General features: G+C 29.6%; 4 protein-coding genes across 4 annotated transcripts; all 4 read right to left on the minus strand.

The window, feature by feature from the left end:
* Nucleotides 1-4292: 4292 nt before the first annotated feature.
* LOC125600111 (NAD(P)H-quinone oxidoreductase subunit H, chloroplastic) lies at nt 4293-11820 on the minus strand. Its single transcript, XM_048773041.1, has one exon. It carries the CDS (start codon nt 11818-11820, stop codon nt 10639-10641), a length of 1182 nt encoding a protein of 393 aa, XP_048628998.1. The 3' UTR covers nt 4293-10638.
* LOC125600113 (NAD(P)H-quinone oxidoreductase subunit 1, chloroplastic) lies at nt 4293-11821 on the minus strand. Its single transcript, XM_048773043.1, has 2 exons — nt 10085-11821; nt 4293-8983 (listed from the first exon to the last, which is right to left on the minus strand). The coding sequence occupies exons 1-2, from the start codon at nt 10635-10637 to the stop codon at nt 8454-8456; spliced, it is 1083 nt and encodes a 360-aa protein (XP_048629000.1). The 5' UTR covers nt 10638-11821; the 3' UTR covers nt 4293-8453.
* Nucleotides 4293-15667, minus strand: LOC125600109 (protein TIC 214-like). Its single transcript, XM_048773039.1, has one exon. The coding sequence runs from the start codon at nt 15665-15667 to the stop codon at nt 12560-12562; it is 3108 nt and encodes a 1035-aa protein (XP_048628996.1). The 3' UTR covers nt 4293-12559.
* LOC125600110 (protein TIC 214-like) lies at nt 14399-17001 on the minus strand. Its single transcript, XM_048773040.1, has one exon. The coding sequence runs from the start codon at nt 16999-17001 to the stop codon at nt 15691-15693; it is 1311 nt and encodes a 436-aa protein (XP_048628997.1). The 3' UTR covers nt 14399-15690.
* Nucleotides 17002-17542: the final 541 nt, after the last annotated feature.

The following is a 17542-nucleotide window of genomic DNA, read 5'->3' on the forward strand; positions in this document are numbered from 1 at the left end:
TCTTTAGACCAAAAACAAGCAAGGGGGGGAATACCACAAAGTGAGAGTGTTCCTACTAAAAAGGCAGTTTTTGTAATCGGCACATGTTTTGTCAAACCACCCATAAGAATCATATTCTGACTTTTATCAGGAGAATAGCCAACTATAGCTTCCATTGAATGAATAATGGATCCAGATCCTAAAAACAACAAAGCTTTCGAATAAGCATGAGTAATCAAATGAAATAAAGCGGATCTATAAGACCCCATACCTAGAGCTAACATCATATAACCCAGTTGAGACATTGTAGAATAGGCTAAACCTCTCTTAATATCTTTTTGAGCAAGAGCTAAAGTGGCTCCTAAGAGTACTGTTATTATACCTATCAAAGATATTATATACATTATAGAAGGGATAACTATAAAAAGAGGAAGAAGACGAGCTACAAGAAAAATTCCCGCTGCTACCATAGTAGCAGCATGTATAAGAGCCGAAATAGGAGTAGGGCCCTCCATGGCATCCGGCAACCATACATGAAGAGGAAATTGTGCAGATTTAGCAATAGGACCCACAAATAATAGAAATGCACACAAAGTAAGGAATAAGAGATTTATTCTATTATTTAATATTAAATTATTGAATATTTCGAACAAATCTTGAAATTCGAAACTGCCAGTTATCCAATAAAGACCTAAAATTCCTAATAATAAACCAAAATCCCCTACACGATTGGTTACAAAAGCTTTTTGACAGGCATTCGCTGCAATAGGTCGTGTGAACCAAAAACCTATTAATAAATACGAACACATTCCAACTAATTCCCAAAAAAAATAAACTTGGATCAAATTAGAACTAGTAACTAATCCTAACATTGAAGTATTAAAAAAACCCATATAAGCAAAAAACCTCAGATATCCTTGATCATGAGACATATAATTATCACTATAAATCAGAACCAAAATTCCAACAGTTGTAATTAATATTGACATAATAGAAGTAAGTGGATCAATAAAGTAACCGAACTCAAAAGAAAATTCATTATTTATGGTCCAAGACCATACATTTTGATGAATGCAACTTAGAAAAATTTGTTGAATAGATAGATAGAGCGAAAAGATCATAACTATACTTAACAAAAAAATACTCAGAAACGTCCACATACGTCGAAGGTTTTTTGTTGCTGTCGGAAAAAGTAGAAGTCCAGCTCCGAGTAAAATAGGTACTGGAAGTGGAATGAAAGGGATGATCCATGAATATTGATATGTATGTTCCATAAAATAAAAAACCCTTTTTATTTTATTCTTAAATTTATTATTTCTTATTCACTGGTTTGTATATATATATATTTTTTTCAAAGGGGATAATAAAAAAGCGCATTTTTTCAAACTTAAATAGAAATTTTTTCGAATTAGTATAATCCTTCATAAACCTTTGAAAAGAAATATATTCAAATCAAAAAATTAGAAGTTATTAACTAATATTACTAAGTTACTGTAAAAAAAACGATTTGTCTTTTTTTTTTTTTACTACTAAAAAAAATTTTGATTTTATGCAGATACAGAAAAAGTGAATTATAATTCCGTATTACAATAATTTATATACATATATTAAGAATAGAACAAAGATTTACACGACAAAAAAATACTTAATATTAAGTATAAAAAAAAGTTATTTGGGTTTGATTATTTAGAATTATTATTGAATTATGGAATTTAGTGATTGTCTTCCAGTACACTAAGTGAGCTTTTTTTTTTCAAGAAATATTATTATAATCGATATTTTTTTTTACATATGAAGTGAAGAAATTTAATAAAATTTTTTCTAATATAATCTAAATCTATCAGTATAGATTAATTAAATGAGCACTCTTATACGGATTTAAAACGTTAAATACAAAAAATTTTTCAAGAAAAAGGGAAAAAATAGTTGGGTTTTAAACTTTTGAATGTCTGTTTTGTTTGAAAAATAATATATAATAAAATTTGAAAGAAAAAAATTACTCAATATGGAGTACGAAAGAATAGAATAATAAATGTCTTTGACATCCAATTATACCACTGAAAAACTTTTTTCATTTTTGAATGGCAGTTCCAAAAAAACGTACTTCTATCTCGAAAAAGCGTATTCGTAAAAAAATTTGGAAAAGGAAGGGATATTGGACATCGTTGAAAGCTTTTTCCTTAGGGAAATCGCTTTCTACAGGTAATTCAAAAAGTTTTTTTGTACAACAAAATAAATAAAAAACACTAGAATCATTAGAATTAGCCTAACGTAAAAACCAATTTTTTAGAATACATATAAATTAAAAAAATCTATAGGAACCAAAAAAAAAAAAAAAAAGATAATATATATATATACGAAATATACGAAAGATTCCTATTGATTTTGTAAAAAAAAGGGGGGGTTATTACTTTCCCCATCAATAAAAAAATAAATAAAGATCTTGTATTTCCTCTTAACTAGGAAATACAAGATCTTTTAGCGAAATCAACAGGTTCTTTAAATTAATTTAAGTCAAAAATTTTTCACTTTATACCTTTAGGAATTATTATTTCTCTTAATTCTTATATTCTTTACTTGGAATCAAAGTTATAAAAGTATCTATCCACGATTAAGTGAATATTAGATACTAATAAGTAATAATATATGATATTTTTTTTAAGCGATCAAAAAATATTATGTTTGTACAATATAAAAAGATGCATGAAAATAGATATTTTGACAATTGTTGTTTTTCATTTTTCTTGAGCAACTTAGGCAAATTTTAGTTAAAATTTCTAAGGATTTTGGAGAAGTTTTAATTTTTAGAAAAAGCATTTTTTTAGTAATAAAATCAATTTTAAATTCCATTAAATTAGCTTCTTTATTTAAAATTTGAATCTCGACGATTGAGTAAAAACTTGTTAGTATTATTTTGAACAAGTTGCCGCTATGGTGAAATTGGTAGACACGCTGCTCTTAGGAAGCAGTGCTAGAGCATCTCGGTTCGAGTCCGAGTAGCGGCATAAGATCTTATAAAAGAGATATTATAAGTTTTATAATCAAATTAATACCCGACTTGTTTTCTAAAATCGGGTAAAACCTAGTATTAATTTATTAATTTTTAACAAATTTTTTATGATTTTTTCAATTTTAGAGCATATATTAACTCATATATCTTTTTCGGTCGTTTCAATTGTACTACTAATTTATTTTTTAACTTTATTAGTTAATTTAGATGAAATCATAGGATTTTTTGATTCATCAGATAAAGGAATCGTAATTACGTTTTTTGGTATAACAGGATTATTATTTACGCGTTGGATTTATTCAGGACATTTTCCATTAAGCAATTTATATGAATCATTAATTTTTCTTTCATGGGCTTTTGCAATTATTCATATAGTTTCCTATTTTAATAAAAAAAAAAAAAATCACTTAAACGCAATAACTGCGCCAAGTGCTATTTTTATTCAGGGTTTTGCTACTTCAGGTCTTTTAAACAACATGCCTCAGTCTGCAATATTAGTACCAGCTCTCCAGTCCCAGTGGTTAATGATGCACGTAAGTATGATGATATTAGGCTATGGCGCTCTGTTATGCGGATCATTATTATCAATAGCTCTTCTAGTCATTACATTTCGCAAGGTCGGATCTACTTTTTGGAAAAAGAATATGAAAAATAAAATGTTATTAAATGAATTATTTTCTTTTGATGTACTTTACTACATAAATGAAAGAAATTCTATTTTACTACAACAAAATATTAATTTTAGTTTTTCTAGAAATTATTATAGGTATCAATTGATTGAACAATTAGATTATTGGAGTTTTCGTATTATTAGTCTCGGATTTATCTTTTTAACCGTCGGCATTCTTTCAGGAGCTGTATGGGCTAATGAAACATGGGGTTCATATTGGAATTGGGATCCGAAAGAAACCTGGGCATTTATTACTTGGACCATCTTCGCAATTTATTTACATATTAAAACAAATAGGAATGCTCGAGGTATAAATTCTGCAATTGTGGCTTCGCTAGGTTTTCTTTTAATTTGGATATGCTATTTTGGCGTCAATCTTTTAGGAATAGGTTTACATAGTTATGGTTCATTTACATCGAATTAACTAAAACATTAACAAAAAAAGAAAAGAATCCAAATAAAAAAAATAGCATCTATATATAACTTCATCTAAGTTAAGAAATCTAATTTAGTTTTAGTAGTAAATCATCAAGAACCTTTTGAATCAAGTAGTACAATGATTCAAAAGGTTCTCACAATACAAAAAGCAAAGACTTCTTATTATAATTCAATTTAATGTTTTTTTTTATTTCCTGAAAACTATCCATAAAAATAATTAGATAAAATGGATTCGACCTTGTCACTTGCTAATGAGAGCACAAAATCAGGATAAATCCCAATACCAATTATGGGTAGAAGAATAGAGATTGAAAGAAATAACTCTCGGGGTCCAGAATCAAAAAAAGAAAAGTTTTTGGCATTAATTAACTTGTATCCATAGAACATTTGACGTGACATAGATAATAAATATATAGGAGTTAATATCATTCCAATTGCCATTACAAAAATAATTAAAATTTTTGAAATTAAGAAATATTTTTGGCTGGTAATTATTCCAAAAAAAACGATTAATTCGGCAACAAAACCACTCATGCCCGGTAATGCAAGGGAAGCCATCGATAAGATAGTGAACATTGTAAATATCTTTGGAATGGAGATAGCCATTCCACCCATTTCATCAAGATAAACAAGCCGGATTCTATCATAACTAGTTCCTGCCAAGAAAAAAAGTGCAGCGCCAATAAATCCATGAGAGATTATTTGTAAAATAGCTCCATTAAGCCCAGGATCCGTTATAGAACCAATACCTATAATTATAAAACCCATATGAGATACAGAAGAATAGGCTATTCTCTTTTTTAAATTACGTTGACCGGGAGATGTTGAAGCTGCATAAATTATTTGGATTGTACCGACTACCATCAACCAAGGAGAAAACATAGAATGAGCGTGAGGTAATAATTCCATATTGATTCGAACCAATCCATATGCTCCCATTTTTAATAAGATTCCAGCGAGAAGCATACAGGTACTGTAATGTGCCTCGCCGTGGGTGTCAGGTAACCAAGTATGTAAAGGTATAATCGGTGATTTGACGGCAAAAGCAATAAGAAATCCAATATAAAAGAGTATTTCGAGTGTGACCGGATAGGCTTGATTCCCTAATAGTTCTAAATTTAATGTTGGTTCGTTCGAACCATATAAACTTATACCTAAAACTCCTATTAATAAAAAAATAGAACTTCCTGCAGTGTATAAAATAAATTTTGTAGCTGAATACAAACGTTTCTTTCCACCCCACATGGATAAAAGGAGATAAACGGGAATTAATTCTAATTCCCACATGATGAAAAAAAGTAAAATATCCCGAGAAGAAAACGATCCTATTTGGCCGCTGTACATTGCTAACATCAGGAAATAGAATAATCGGGAATCCCGAGTAACTGGAAAAGCCGCTAAAGTAGCTAAAGTAGTAATAAATCCGGTCAGTAAAATCGTTCCTATAGAAAGTCCATCTATTCCCAGTCTCCAATAAAAATCAAAAAGATTGATCCATTTATAATCTTCGGACAGTTGAATTAATGGATCGTCCAGTTTAAAATTATAACAAAAAGCGTAAGTCGTTAGAAGAAGTTCTAAGATACAAATGCATATAGTATACCACTTATTAACTTTATTTCCCCTATGCGGGAGAAATAACATTAATGAACCGGCAGATATTGGAAAAACAACAATTATTGTTAACCAAGGAAAATCATTCGTGGTAAAGACAAGATACACCAGGTCCAAAGAACGCGTACTCAAAAAAATATATAAATAAAAAAATATAATTGAACTTTTTTGAGTACGAGTACTTGTCAATAAAAAAAATAAAATGTATTCCAAATTTATTCAAATCAGGTTTTCGGTAACGTATTAATAAGCTAGACCCATGCTTCGAGTTGTTTCATGCCATAAATAAACTCGAACGCTCAAAAAATCCGTTGGACAGGCAGATTCACATCTCTTACAACCAACACAATCCTCGGTTCTTGGGGCAGAAGCTATTTGCTTAGCTTTACATCCATCCCAAGGTATCATTTCTAATACGTCTGTAGGACATGCTCGGACACACTGAGTACATCCTATACAGGTATCATAAATTTTTACTGAATGTGACATAGGATCTATAGTTTTTTTAATGTCATAAATTTTCAATCTAGTAAACTTATAACTAAATGATATATTAAATTAAAATACTAGATGAAGCAATGATTTCTTTTAATAGAATTTTTTAATGAATTCTGGCTCAATTGGTAAAAAATGGGGCTAAAATACTTTGATTTCTTAAATTTTCACAAATTTAATCTAGTAAGTCATAACCTATCATATATGCAAATTTAAACCTATAATTTTTTGATTTATGCTACTTATTTAATAAGGTCGATTGGTTGATGCGAGTTGATTTTCTGTTACGATAAATTGACGAGACTATAGCTAATCCAATAGCTGCTTCAGCGGCTGCAATTGCTATAACAAAAATGCAGAAAATATCCCCTTTTAGTTGGGAATTATCAAAAAAATCAGCAAATGTTACGAGATTCATATTAACTGCATTGAGTATAAGTTCAAGGCACATAAGAGCCCTAACCATATTTCGACTCGTGATCAATCCATAAAGACCAATCAAAAATAAATAGGCACTCAAAACAAGTACATGTTCGAGTATCATTGAGCAACTCCTTATCAATTTTGATTCATTATCAATATGAATAATAAAAACAATTCACCGGATTCAATCAACTAGAATATAACAACAAAGTACGAATAAAAACTATATTAGGGAAAAAATTTCAAATATATATAAAATATAAAAATTTATATTTAAAAAATGAAATAGTATTCAATCAAATTGAATGAACGGAAAAAAATATCATAACATACACAAACACAAAGTTTTCTTTGGTCTTTACTAATTGGAACCTTTTTTATTGACGAGCCACAGAAATTGCACCTATCAAAGCAACTAAAAGAATTATTGAAATGAGTTCAAATGGAAGAAAAAAATCTGTTGATAAATGAATTCCTATTTGTTGACTATTACTTATTAAATCTTGTTCTAAAATCTGGTTTAATCTTGTAGTCCAAATAACCCCGTACCATGACGTATCGAGAATAGTAGAAATTAATGAAAAAAGAATAGTTGTACAAACCACTGAAGTAATCCCATTCCCAACAGTCCACAGATTGAAATCTATGGAATATTCGGAATCATTCATGAACATCACAGCAAATATGATTAAAACATTTATGGCTCCCACGTAAATAAGGAGTTGTGCAGCAGCTACAAAATGGGAATTTGCTAGAATATACAATAAAGATATACAAACAAGAACAAATCCTAAGGAAAAGGCTGAAAATATTGGGTTAGGAAGTAATACCACTCCCAGACCTCCTACTAGAAGACCAGATCCCAGAAAAACTAAAAGAAAATCATGTATTTTTCCAGGCAAATCCATTATATTATTAAAAAAAGAAAAAATAGAAATCCTTTTCATGACCTTATTAATTTAACCGGGGAATTTTTTTTTAATATGTTTCTAATAGAGTGAAATTAGAATCTAATGAATATTAATTGATGTAGATACAATTATTAGACAGTTTCGCTTTTTTATTCTAATATTTTCAACCTATCTATTTCAAGCAAGATAATAATTACGAAAATATTATATTAAAAGGATGAGCCTTAATACTTAATATTATTCTATAAATACAAGTTTTTAATTAAATTCTTTATATAATATAATTCAACAGTTTTGCATTCTTTTTTTAATAAAATTAATGGGTTTACCCATTTTTTGTTTGAGGTGAATTCAAAATTGTTCGAATAGTATAATCGTCAATTACTGACATTGGTAAACGCCCCAAAGCGATTTGATTATAATTCAACTCGTGACGATCATAAGTTGAAAACTCATATTCTTCAGTCATTGACAAACAATTTGTTGGACAATACTCAACACAATTACCACAAAATATACAAATTCCAAAATCAATACTGTAATTAAGCAATCGTTTTTTTCGAATATTAGTTTCCAATTTCCAATCAACAACCGGCAGATCTATAGGACATACTCGAACACATACTTCACAAGCAATGCATTTATCAAATTCGAAATGGATTCGACCGCGGAAACGTTCTGATGTTATTAATTTTTCATAGGGATATTGAATAGTTACAGGTAAACGATTTGTGTGGGATAAGGTAATCATGAAACCCTGACCAATATACCTTGCAGCTCGTAGGGTTTGTTGACCATAATTCATGAACCCGGTTATCATAGGAAGCATATTGTAATTATCTATGAATAATTTGATCTTTGTTTCTTTCTCTTGTTTAAAACAAGTAATGAATATCTTGGATTGATTTTCAATTTAGAGTGAAAAGAGTTGGAAAGAAGTTGTTAATAATAGATTACCAAGGGAAATCGGTAAAAGAAATTTCCATCCAAGATTTAATAGTTGATCCATTCTTAGCCTAGGTAAAGTCCATCTGGTTGCGATAGAAATGAACAAGAACAAATAAGTTTTAGCTAATGTAATAAAGATACCAATTGTTGTTCCAAAAATTTGATCCTTTTCAAATAGCTCCAGCATAGATATATACGGAATAGAAATATTCCAACCGCCTAAGTATAGAACTGTTACAAATAATGAGGAAATTAATAGATTTAGATAAGAAGCAACATAAAATAAACCAAATTTGATACCGGAATATTCAGTTTGATAACCTGCTATTAATTCTTCTTCCGCTTCTGGTAAATCAAAAGGTAACCTCTCGCATTCTGCTAGGGAAGAAATTAGAAAAATGATAAAACCTATAGGTTGACGCCACAAATTCCATCCCCAAAAACCATATTTTGATTGTGCCTCAACTATATCAACTGTACTTAAACTGTTAGATAATCCTAGTCGGTGATAACATTACTATTCTCACCGCTATTACAAAACCGTACATGAGGTTTTCGCCTCATACGGCTCCTCGGGGGCCGTAAATAAATATAAGGACCAGATTAGTATTATTTAGATGGATATGATGTGTTCTAAAATGGATTAAATAGAAATATATCTGGGGTCCCGAATTATACCAATGGAATTCTGTCTGCTCAAATTCTAAAACTAAAAAACGCGCTTCGGAATTCATCTCATCCTTTACAAATTTTAATTTCTATTTGTTGAGTAATAACTTAATCCTTTAATAAAGCACCCCTTGTAAAACTAAACCTAGGTTTTTCAGCCCGTCGTGTTTTTCAATTACGAAAAAGAATTAAACATCCTATTAGTTTCTTATTCATGATAGAAATTCTATTTTATTTTCGAAATCTATAAAAAAAAATATACTTGTTTCGTTCCTATTCTTCTTTCTTTCTTTTTTAGAAAAAAAGTAGGTGGACTTAAAAAAAAATAAAGGATTATTTCGTTTCTGATAGTCATTACATTTATCGGTGGATGGGAGCATACTCTGAATCGGAATCTTGGGGAGTACTGCCTGATAATTTCTACAAATTTCAAGCCCCAATTAACCTTCTTTTTTTGTTATCTTATGTTATGCATAAATATCCTTTTCAATTTGGTTAATCTCTATTACAAATTCTTTGTGTATTTTGGTGTTTCTAACCATCCACGCGTTTTTACCTAATTGCCGATCACTTTGTAATATATGTATATGTATAGTAATTTATATAACTGATAGTGAAAACGTCATACGGTTAATATTTTTTTTAACCCGCTTCAAGCCCGGCTGACTAATCAACCAACCTTGGGGTAAAGCGATTCTTACGCTTACGTTTATTTCCATTTAACCTTTGTACATAGGAAATGAGACTTAATTTTTCTTTTTACTGCTAATTTCTGAGCAGTTTTTTTTCACTCATATATAACTATCAAATTCAAATTCCTTTTATTAAGATAAACCCGAAAGATAAATATATATATTCCGTTTTTTTTTTCATTTTTTTTTTATCTAGAAGAAACGGAATAAACCTTTCTGTTTCAACGAATCGCACGTAGAGATATTGATAAAACACATAGAGTTAATGGTATTTCATAACTAATCGCTTGAGCAGCAGCTCGCAGACCACCTAAAAAAGAATATTTATTATTTGATCCATATCCTGACATAAGAAGTCCGATCGGAGCAACACTTGAGATGGCAATCCATAAAAAAATACCGATATTGAGATCCGCTAAAACAAGGTGATTGCTAAAAGGAATTACTGAATAACTTAGTAAAATAGAGATAACTGCTATAGATGGTCCAATACTAAATAAAGGAGTATTTCCTCTAGATGGACGAAGATCTTCTTTGAAAAGTAGTTTTGTCCCGTCGGCTAAAGCTTGAAGAATTCCTAACGGGCCGGCGTATTCAGGTCCAATACGTTGTTGTATCCCTGCAGATATTTCTCTTTCTAACCACACAATTACTAGTACACCAGTTATGATTCCCAATACAAGAGAAAATATAGGGACAAATATCCATATGAGTCCATAGACCTCTTTTAAAGATTCCAATCTAAGAAAAGAATTTATTGTTTGTACTTCTGTTGCATAAATTATCATTTTAACGATCAACTTCTCCCATAATTATATCTATGCTACCGAGTATCGTCATAATATCAGCCAATTTCATTCTTTTAACTAGTTCAGGAAGAATTTGCAAATTAATAAAACCCGGCGGTCGGATTTTCCATCTCCAAGGAAAACCACTTTGATCTCCTATGAGAAAAATTCCCAATTCCCCTTTTGGAGCTTCAACTCTTACGTAAAGTTCTTGTTTCGATAATTCAAAAGTAGGGGAAGGTTTTTTACTAATGAATCGATATTCAAAATCATTCCACTCTGGATTCCTTTTTTTATCAAAGCCTCTGCTTTCTAAATTTTCATAGGGACCCCCCGGAAGTCCTTCCAGAGCCTGTTGAATAATTTTGATGGATTCTGTCATTTCGCTAAGTCGTACTAAATAACGAGCTAATGAATCTCCTTGTTTTTGCCACTGAATTTCCCATTCAAATTCATCGTAAGACTCATAACGATCAACTTTACGAAGATCCCATGGTATTCCGGATGCGCGTAACATTGGTCCGGATAAACCCCAATTTATTGCTTCTTCCCCACCAATAATCCCAACGCCTTCAACTCGTTCTAAAAAAATAGGATTTCGTGTAATAAGTTTTTGATATTCAACAACCTCTGTTAAAAAATAATCACAAAAATCCAAGCATTTATCTATCCAACCATAAGGTAAATCCGCCGCTATTCCTCCAATACGAAAAAAATTATGCATCATTCTCATACCGGTGGCAGCTTCGAATAGATCATATACAAATTCTCGTTCTCTGAAAATATAGAAAAAGGGAGTCTGTGCCCCAATATCTGCCATAAAAGGGCCAAGCCATAACAGATGAGAAGCTATACGACTCAATTCTAGCATAATTACTCTGATATAGCTGGCTCTTTTAGGAACTTGAATATTTCCTAATTGTTCGGGTCCGTTTACTGTTATTGCTTCTGTAAACATAGTAGCTAAATAATCCCACCGCGTTACATAAGGTAAATATTGTATAATTGCTCGGTTTTCTGCAATTTTTTCCATTCCTCTGTGTAAATAACCCAATATGGGTTCACAATCAACAACATCCTCACCGTCTAGAGTAACAATTAAGCGAAGAACACCGTGCATGGATGGGTGGTGAGGTCCCATATTGACTATCATAAGATCTTTTCCTGTAACTGGTCTCTTCATAAGTTTTTCCTTGATTCGTTCTGGTATGAATTAGATTGCTGAAAAAGAAGTTTATTCAAAAATTCAAGATCTAAAAAATTAACTAATTCACAATTTTGGAATTTAACGAGTTTTTAATTCCCGAATATTCAACTGATTAATTAATTCTTTATAACGTACTCTATTTTTTTTTGACAAATAAGCCAGCAGTCGTTGACGTTTTCCCAGAATTTTTCGTAGACCTCTCTGAGATAAATAATCTTTTCTGTGCAATTCCAAATGTGAAGTAAGTCTTCGTATCTTATTAGTGAAACTGACTACTTGAAATTCAACAGATCCCTTGCTTTCTTCTTTTTTTTCTTGAAATGAAATGAATGTATTTTTTATCATAAAAAGAAATCCTTCCCTTTTTAATATGAATTGAAAGATATGAATTTTACTGATCAGTAATAATAATGGTAGTTTTTTTGTACAAGGATCCGAATTTAATTATCAACTTATTAATTCTTAATTTTATAAAAAAAAAGTTTAAATTTCGATCTAAAAAAGGAGGATTTTAAAAATTTATTTATGAATTCGCTCTGAGTGGTATCTATGTCATTAATTCAATGAATCTCATGTATAAAGATTGAATTAAAAAAAATCCCTCACATTTGTGCATCCAATTGTTTTCATATACCGTAACTTATATTATATATTGTTCATATACCGTAACTTAATACTATATATATAGTCAAAATATAGTAAAAAGGATCTACCATTAATGCATTTGAAATCGCGTATACATGTGTATTCTTATCATACTGAAATGATTTCCATTAGTCGTATTAAACCAATAGCGATTCATACAAGCTAAATCTTCTAATCGAAAATTGGGCCAAAGAAAGGATTTTAATTTAATTAGGTTTTTTTTATCCTTATCAAGATCTTTCTTTTTATTCAAAACTGTGGTCAAGTTTTGAATATTTGTATCAAATTTTGAATTTCTATCCCTTGCATTTTTTTTTTTTAAATTGAAACAAATTAGAATTCGAAATTCTTTACGTCGTTTAGGGGATAGAATAGTTTCAGGGACAAAGAAATTTAAACTTTTTTTTTTATAAATATAGCTTTTTTTTTTTGATCTTTTACTTATTTTTTGTTTATTTTTATGAACCAATGAAATCCCGATGGTTCTATATATAATAAGTTGGCCGTCGTTTTTTACAGACAAACGAACAGGTTCAACAATCAATATTCCTTTTTTCATTAATTTTGAAAAAGTGAAATTCTTCTCAATCATTAGAATATCTAAGCTCATCTCTCCTCTTTCAATACAAGATATCGTTATCTCGGTTGGATTTTTTAGTCTAACCAAGAGACAGTATGCTTTTACATTATTGAGGATTTTTTGATTAAAAAAACAATTCCATCGCAATTGAAAACGCGAATACCTTTTGAGAAATAAGTCAAGTTCCGCTTCGGTATTGCTTTTTGGTTTTTTTTTATTTTTACGTTTTTTTATCTTCGATTCTGTATAATTTTCTTCAATATTTTTTTCTTGCTTTGATAGAGCTGATTCCGTATTTATTTTTGTTTCTTTATCTGATTCAAACTCTTCTTGACCTGCTGATTCGTTTTCTTCTTTATTTAGATTAAAAAACCGAAGGAATTTTTTTTCGTTTGATGGTATAAAACCTTTTTTCTTTAGGGTGATCTGTTTATTCACATTTTTTGTTTCATTAAAATTGAAAAGAAGTGATTTAATTGGTATGACCCACGGTTTCATTTTATATGTACTAGAAAATAAGAAAAATTCTGGAAAGAAAAAAAAGTCAAAATTTGTTATACGAGGATTTAGTATTTCTTCATTCATTCCCATCCAATCAAAAAAATTTATTTTTTGATTGGCAAGACTCGTCTTAGTTATTTTATAAATTCTTTTATAATTCTTAACTTTAGTTTTAATATATTTTTTTTTACTCCTAGTATCAAGCTCAATATTTACTTTTTTTCTAAACCAAAAGTTGAGAATTCTCCAATCCAAATATTTTCTATGCAAAATTTCCCCTATACTGCGAATATTATATTTTTCTAGAAAACAAGAGATTAAAAAATTTTCTAGGCCTGTAGACATATCAAAAAATTTTTCTGTAGAATGAATAGATTTGTAGCAAAAAAGATTATATATAGAATCCTTTTTGAAATTCTGTTTATGTTTTGGATTGAAAAATAAGTTAGCCTCACAAAAATTTTGTTTTTTGTAATTATCAAAAATTTTTTTTTCGTATGAATCCACTTTGTTTAAACTTGGATTTAGAACTAGAGAGTCTTGGTTTAGTTTTTTTTTCCATTTTTGGGTTACTAATCTAGCCCATGCAATCTGAGGTAAATTATATTGAGAATGACTTCGTAACCAGTTTTTCCATTGATTTATTTCGGAATTTAAAAGGGTTTTATCTTTCCATTCATAATGAAAGATTCCTTGTTCTTTAAAAAAATCTTTTATTTGATTCTTAACAAAAAAGGATGTTATGTATATGTTATATTCAAAAAAAGACTTTAATTTAGAAAAGTTACTAACTTGAATTTGTGATAATTTGTAAAATACATATGCTTGTGATAAAGAGCATAAGTCATAACTAAAAAAATTTTTTTTTGATATGAAATTTTTTATAGTCGAAATAAAATAAATGGTATTTTTTTTTTTTTTTTTTTCTCCATTTTCCTCATTCTTGTAAATATATACATCAAGAATTTTTTTTGTTGAATCAACAAAAAGTTGTGTAGTAATTCTTGGAATATTAATAATACCTAGAAAAATAGAAATAGACAGTTGTTCAACGCAAAATTGAAAAAAAAAAAAAGATTTACGAATTAATCGAGTTTTTTTTTTTTTTAATGTCTGCCAACTTTTTTTTGATGACTCAATTATTTTAGAATCATAACACAGTTTGTTACAACTATTAGTTAGTTTTTCTTTTTCTTTTGAAATTTTTTTCGTTTGATTTCTGATTGTCTTTATTTTATCAATCACATTTTTTATTTTGTTTTCGCTGAGTGAAGAATTTGGCCACTCCGTCGATTTTTTTTGAACAGATAGTTCATGAATCATCTGATTACTCATTATTGAATCTTTTTTAGTTTCATTTAATTCATATATTTCTCTCGGGCCAACTAATGGAATTCTATTTCGTTTTGAAAGGTTTTTTTTTTTTTCTTTTAGAAAAAGCAAGTTTTTTATAATCCAGTTTTTAATTTCTTTTTCGACTTTTAGGAAAATTGTTGCTCTTTCTTTGAAAATCCTTAAAACCGGAAAAGACTTCGTTTTGGATTTTTTGATTCTTTTTTTTAATTCTTTAAAAATAGGTTTAAAAAAAGAAGGCTTTGGTTTGGTAGAACCAAAAGGTAGGTCAGTTTCCAGCCCCCAAACTGTTAAAAAACGAAAATCATTTTTTTCTCCTTTTGTTTTTTTTAGTCGAGCCTTCTGAGATGATTGAAATTTATATTTATGCCAAGGTTTAAGATAAAACGGAAATAGGATTTTTATCTGAATACCATCCGTTAACCAGTTTCGTGGAAATTCTGTTTCGGATAGTTGAACCCCATTATAAGTACATTTAACATGCATTTCACGTTTCCACTCCTTTAAATCCTCTTCCCACTCGGGAAGTTGAAATAATACGATACGGATGCTATTTTTAATTATTATCAATAAAGGTAATATAATATATTTTCTAAGAATAGATTGAGTTACTAAAATAAAACCTCTTATTATTTGAGCAAATAAGAAGCTATCCCAAGTTTCCGCAATTTCTATACGTCTTTGTTCTTCTTTTTTTGATTGTTCTTCTTCGTTTTTATCAAAAAAAATTTTTTTTTTCCACATGAAATTTCTAAGAATTTTTTTTTTTAGCCCCCATATATCAAACGAAAAAAAAAAAATTTATCTATTCTATCAAAAAAAAGGGGCGAATGTGCTTTTGCTTGCAAAAATTCCCAAATAACAGTTTTACGCCTTTGGGAACGCATGGATCCTTTAATTATCTCTCGACGAAAATCAGATTGTTGTGAATAACGGATCAAAGCCATTTCATCTGTTTGATCAGAATTTTGATTATCTTTGAGATTAGTATAAATCTCGTTATGCGGTTCTTTTAAATCAGTAAAAACCACTACACGTTTTGCTTTTCTTGAACGAATTCCAGGTTCGGTTGGTATATTTTCTTCAGTTTCAGCTTCCAATTCTTCCAATTCACTTGTTAATTTGTATGACCATTGAGGAACTTGTTTATTGATTTCATGGAAATCAATAAAATTTTTTATAAGAGTTTGATCATTATTATAAATTATAACGACATCAAATAAAATTTTGAAAATTTTTATTTCTTCTTCTGACTGAATTTTTTCTTCTTGGGGTTCGGAAAAAAAATAAAGTTTTTTCTCTATTGATAAAGACTTTCTTTTAAATTTTTCTATTGTTTGCTCAAATTTTTGAGAATTAATCTTCAGAAGTATAGCATGAATTTTGTTTATCCAAGATCCTCTTATATTCTTTTTTTTATAGGTTTTGGTTATGATTTGGAACGGAGATAATTTTTTGATTCTTCCGCGCGAAATCCCATGTAAAAATGGATCATAAATTTTAGGTAAATATTCTTTTTGAGTTTCGTTATGACAAAATCGAGTTGTTTTTTCCAGTATATTTTCAATAGACCCTTTTTTATCTAAAGCTTCAATTCTATTTAAAAATTCGTTTTTTAAATTTTCCTTTTTTTCTTCATTGACCAAACTCCAACAAGTATAAACTTGATCCGAGGTTTTTTTTTCTGTTGTAAATGAAGGGATCTTTTTTTGTATCATTTCAAAAAAAGTTGAAAGGTTGGGGGGATATGTAAAAGATATTCGTTCTTTTCCATCACTTTGGCATGTATAAAAAAAATATTGTGACATTTCATTTCTTACAGTATTTTCAATTTTATCATTTTTTATATATCGATTTGGTCTATTCCATCTTTTATAATCGAAAACTAGAGTTACAAAAGGTTTTTCAAACCATAAAAAACGATCCTCTTTTTTTTTTATTTTGAAAAATTCTAAATTAGAATTTTCTTTATTTCCATCTCGATTTTCAGAAACTGTTTTATAGTTATAGTATGTTCGAACGTGGAATTCATCATCCTTATTAATTTTGTCTTTTCCATTCACTCCGATTTCTTCCATTTCATCGATTTTGTCCAGATCCTCCCTTTCTTCCGAAAAAATTCTATTGCATTCTATCTCATCGTATCACATTCTGTTCTGTGATATTTGAGAATCACCGTCAATACCTCGGTGTAGGTCCGGGATAATCCTTTATTCCATAGTCCTGGGGCTATTTACAACTAGCCAATTCAGAATTTGCAGGTGTACTAACAAGTGCATCTTTGATGCAGTCATCGATTCTCCCGAGAGTTCACAATTACCGCGCGCAAACATATTCATTTAATGACTTAATGATGAGGAACGCATTTTTTCTATGCTACTAATACTTGTACTTGCTCTGCTATTCTGCCCAAGCCTGGCTGAGGAAGAGTTACGGGGCTTCGAAAAATATGCTGATTCGGCCGGTAATCATACTATATGTAAAAAAAAAGCGATAGATATAATAGATATATATATCTAAATTCAAATAAAAAAGAAGGCCACTCCACTCTATTTCGACAAAAGACCCATCCCCAACCAAGTTCCATAGCTTTGAGTCCGCTATCCCGAGCATGATTTT

Source organism: Brassica napus, unplaced genomic scaffold, assembly GCF_020379485.1.
Source record: "Brassica napus cultivar Da-Ae unplaced genomic scaffold, Da-Ae ScsIHWf_2123;HRSCAF=2775, whole genome shotgun sequence".
In the NCBI taxonomy this organism is placed as follows: Eukaryota; Viridiplantae; Streptophyta; class Magnoliopsida; order Brassicales; family Brassicaceae; genus Brassica; species Brassica napus.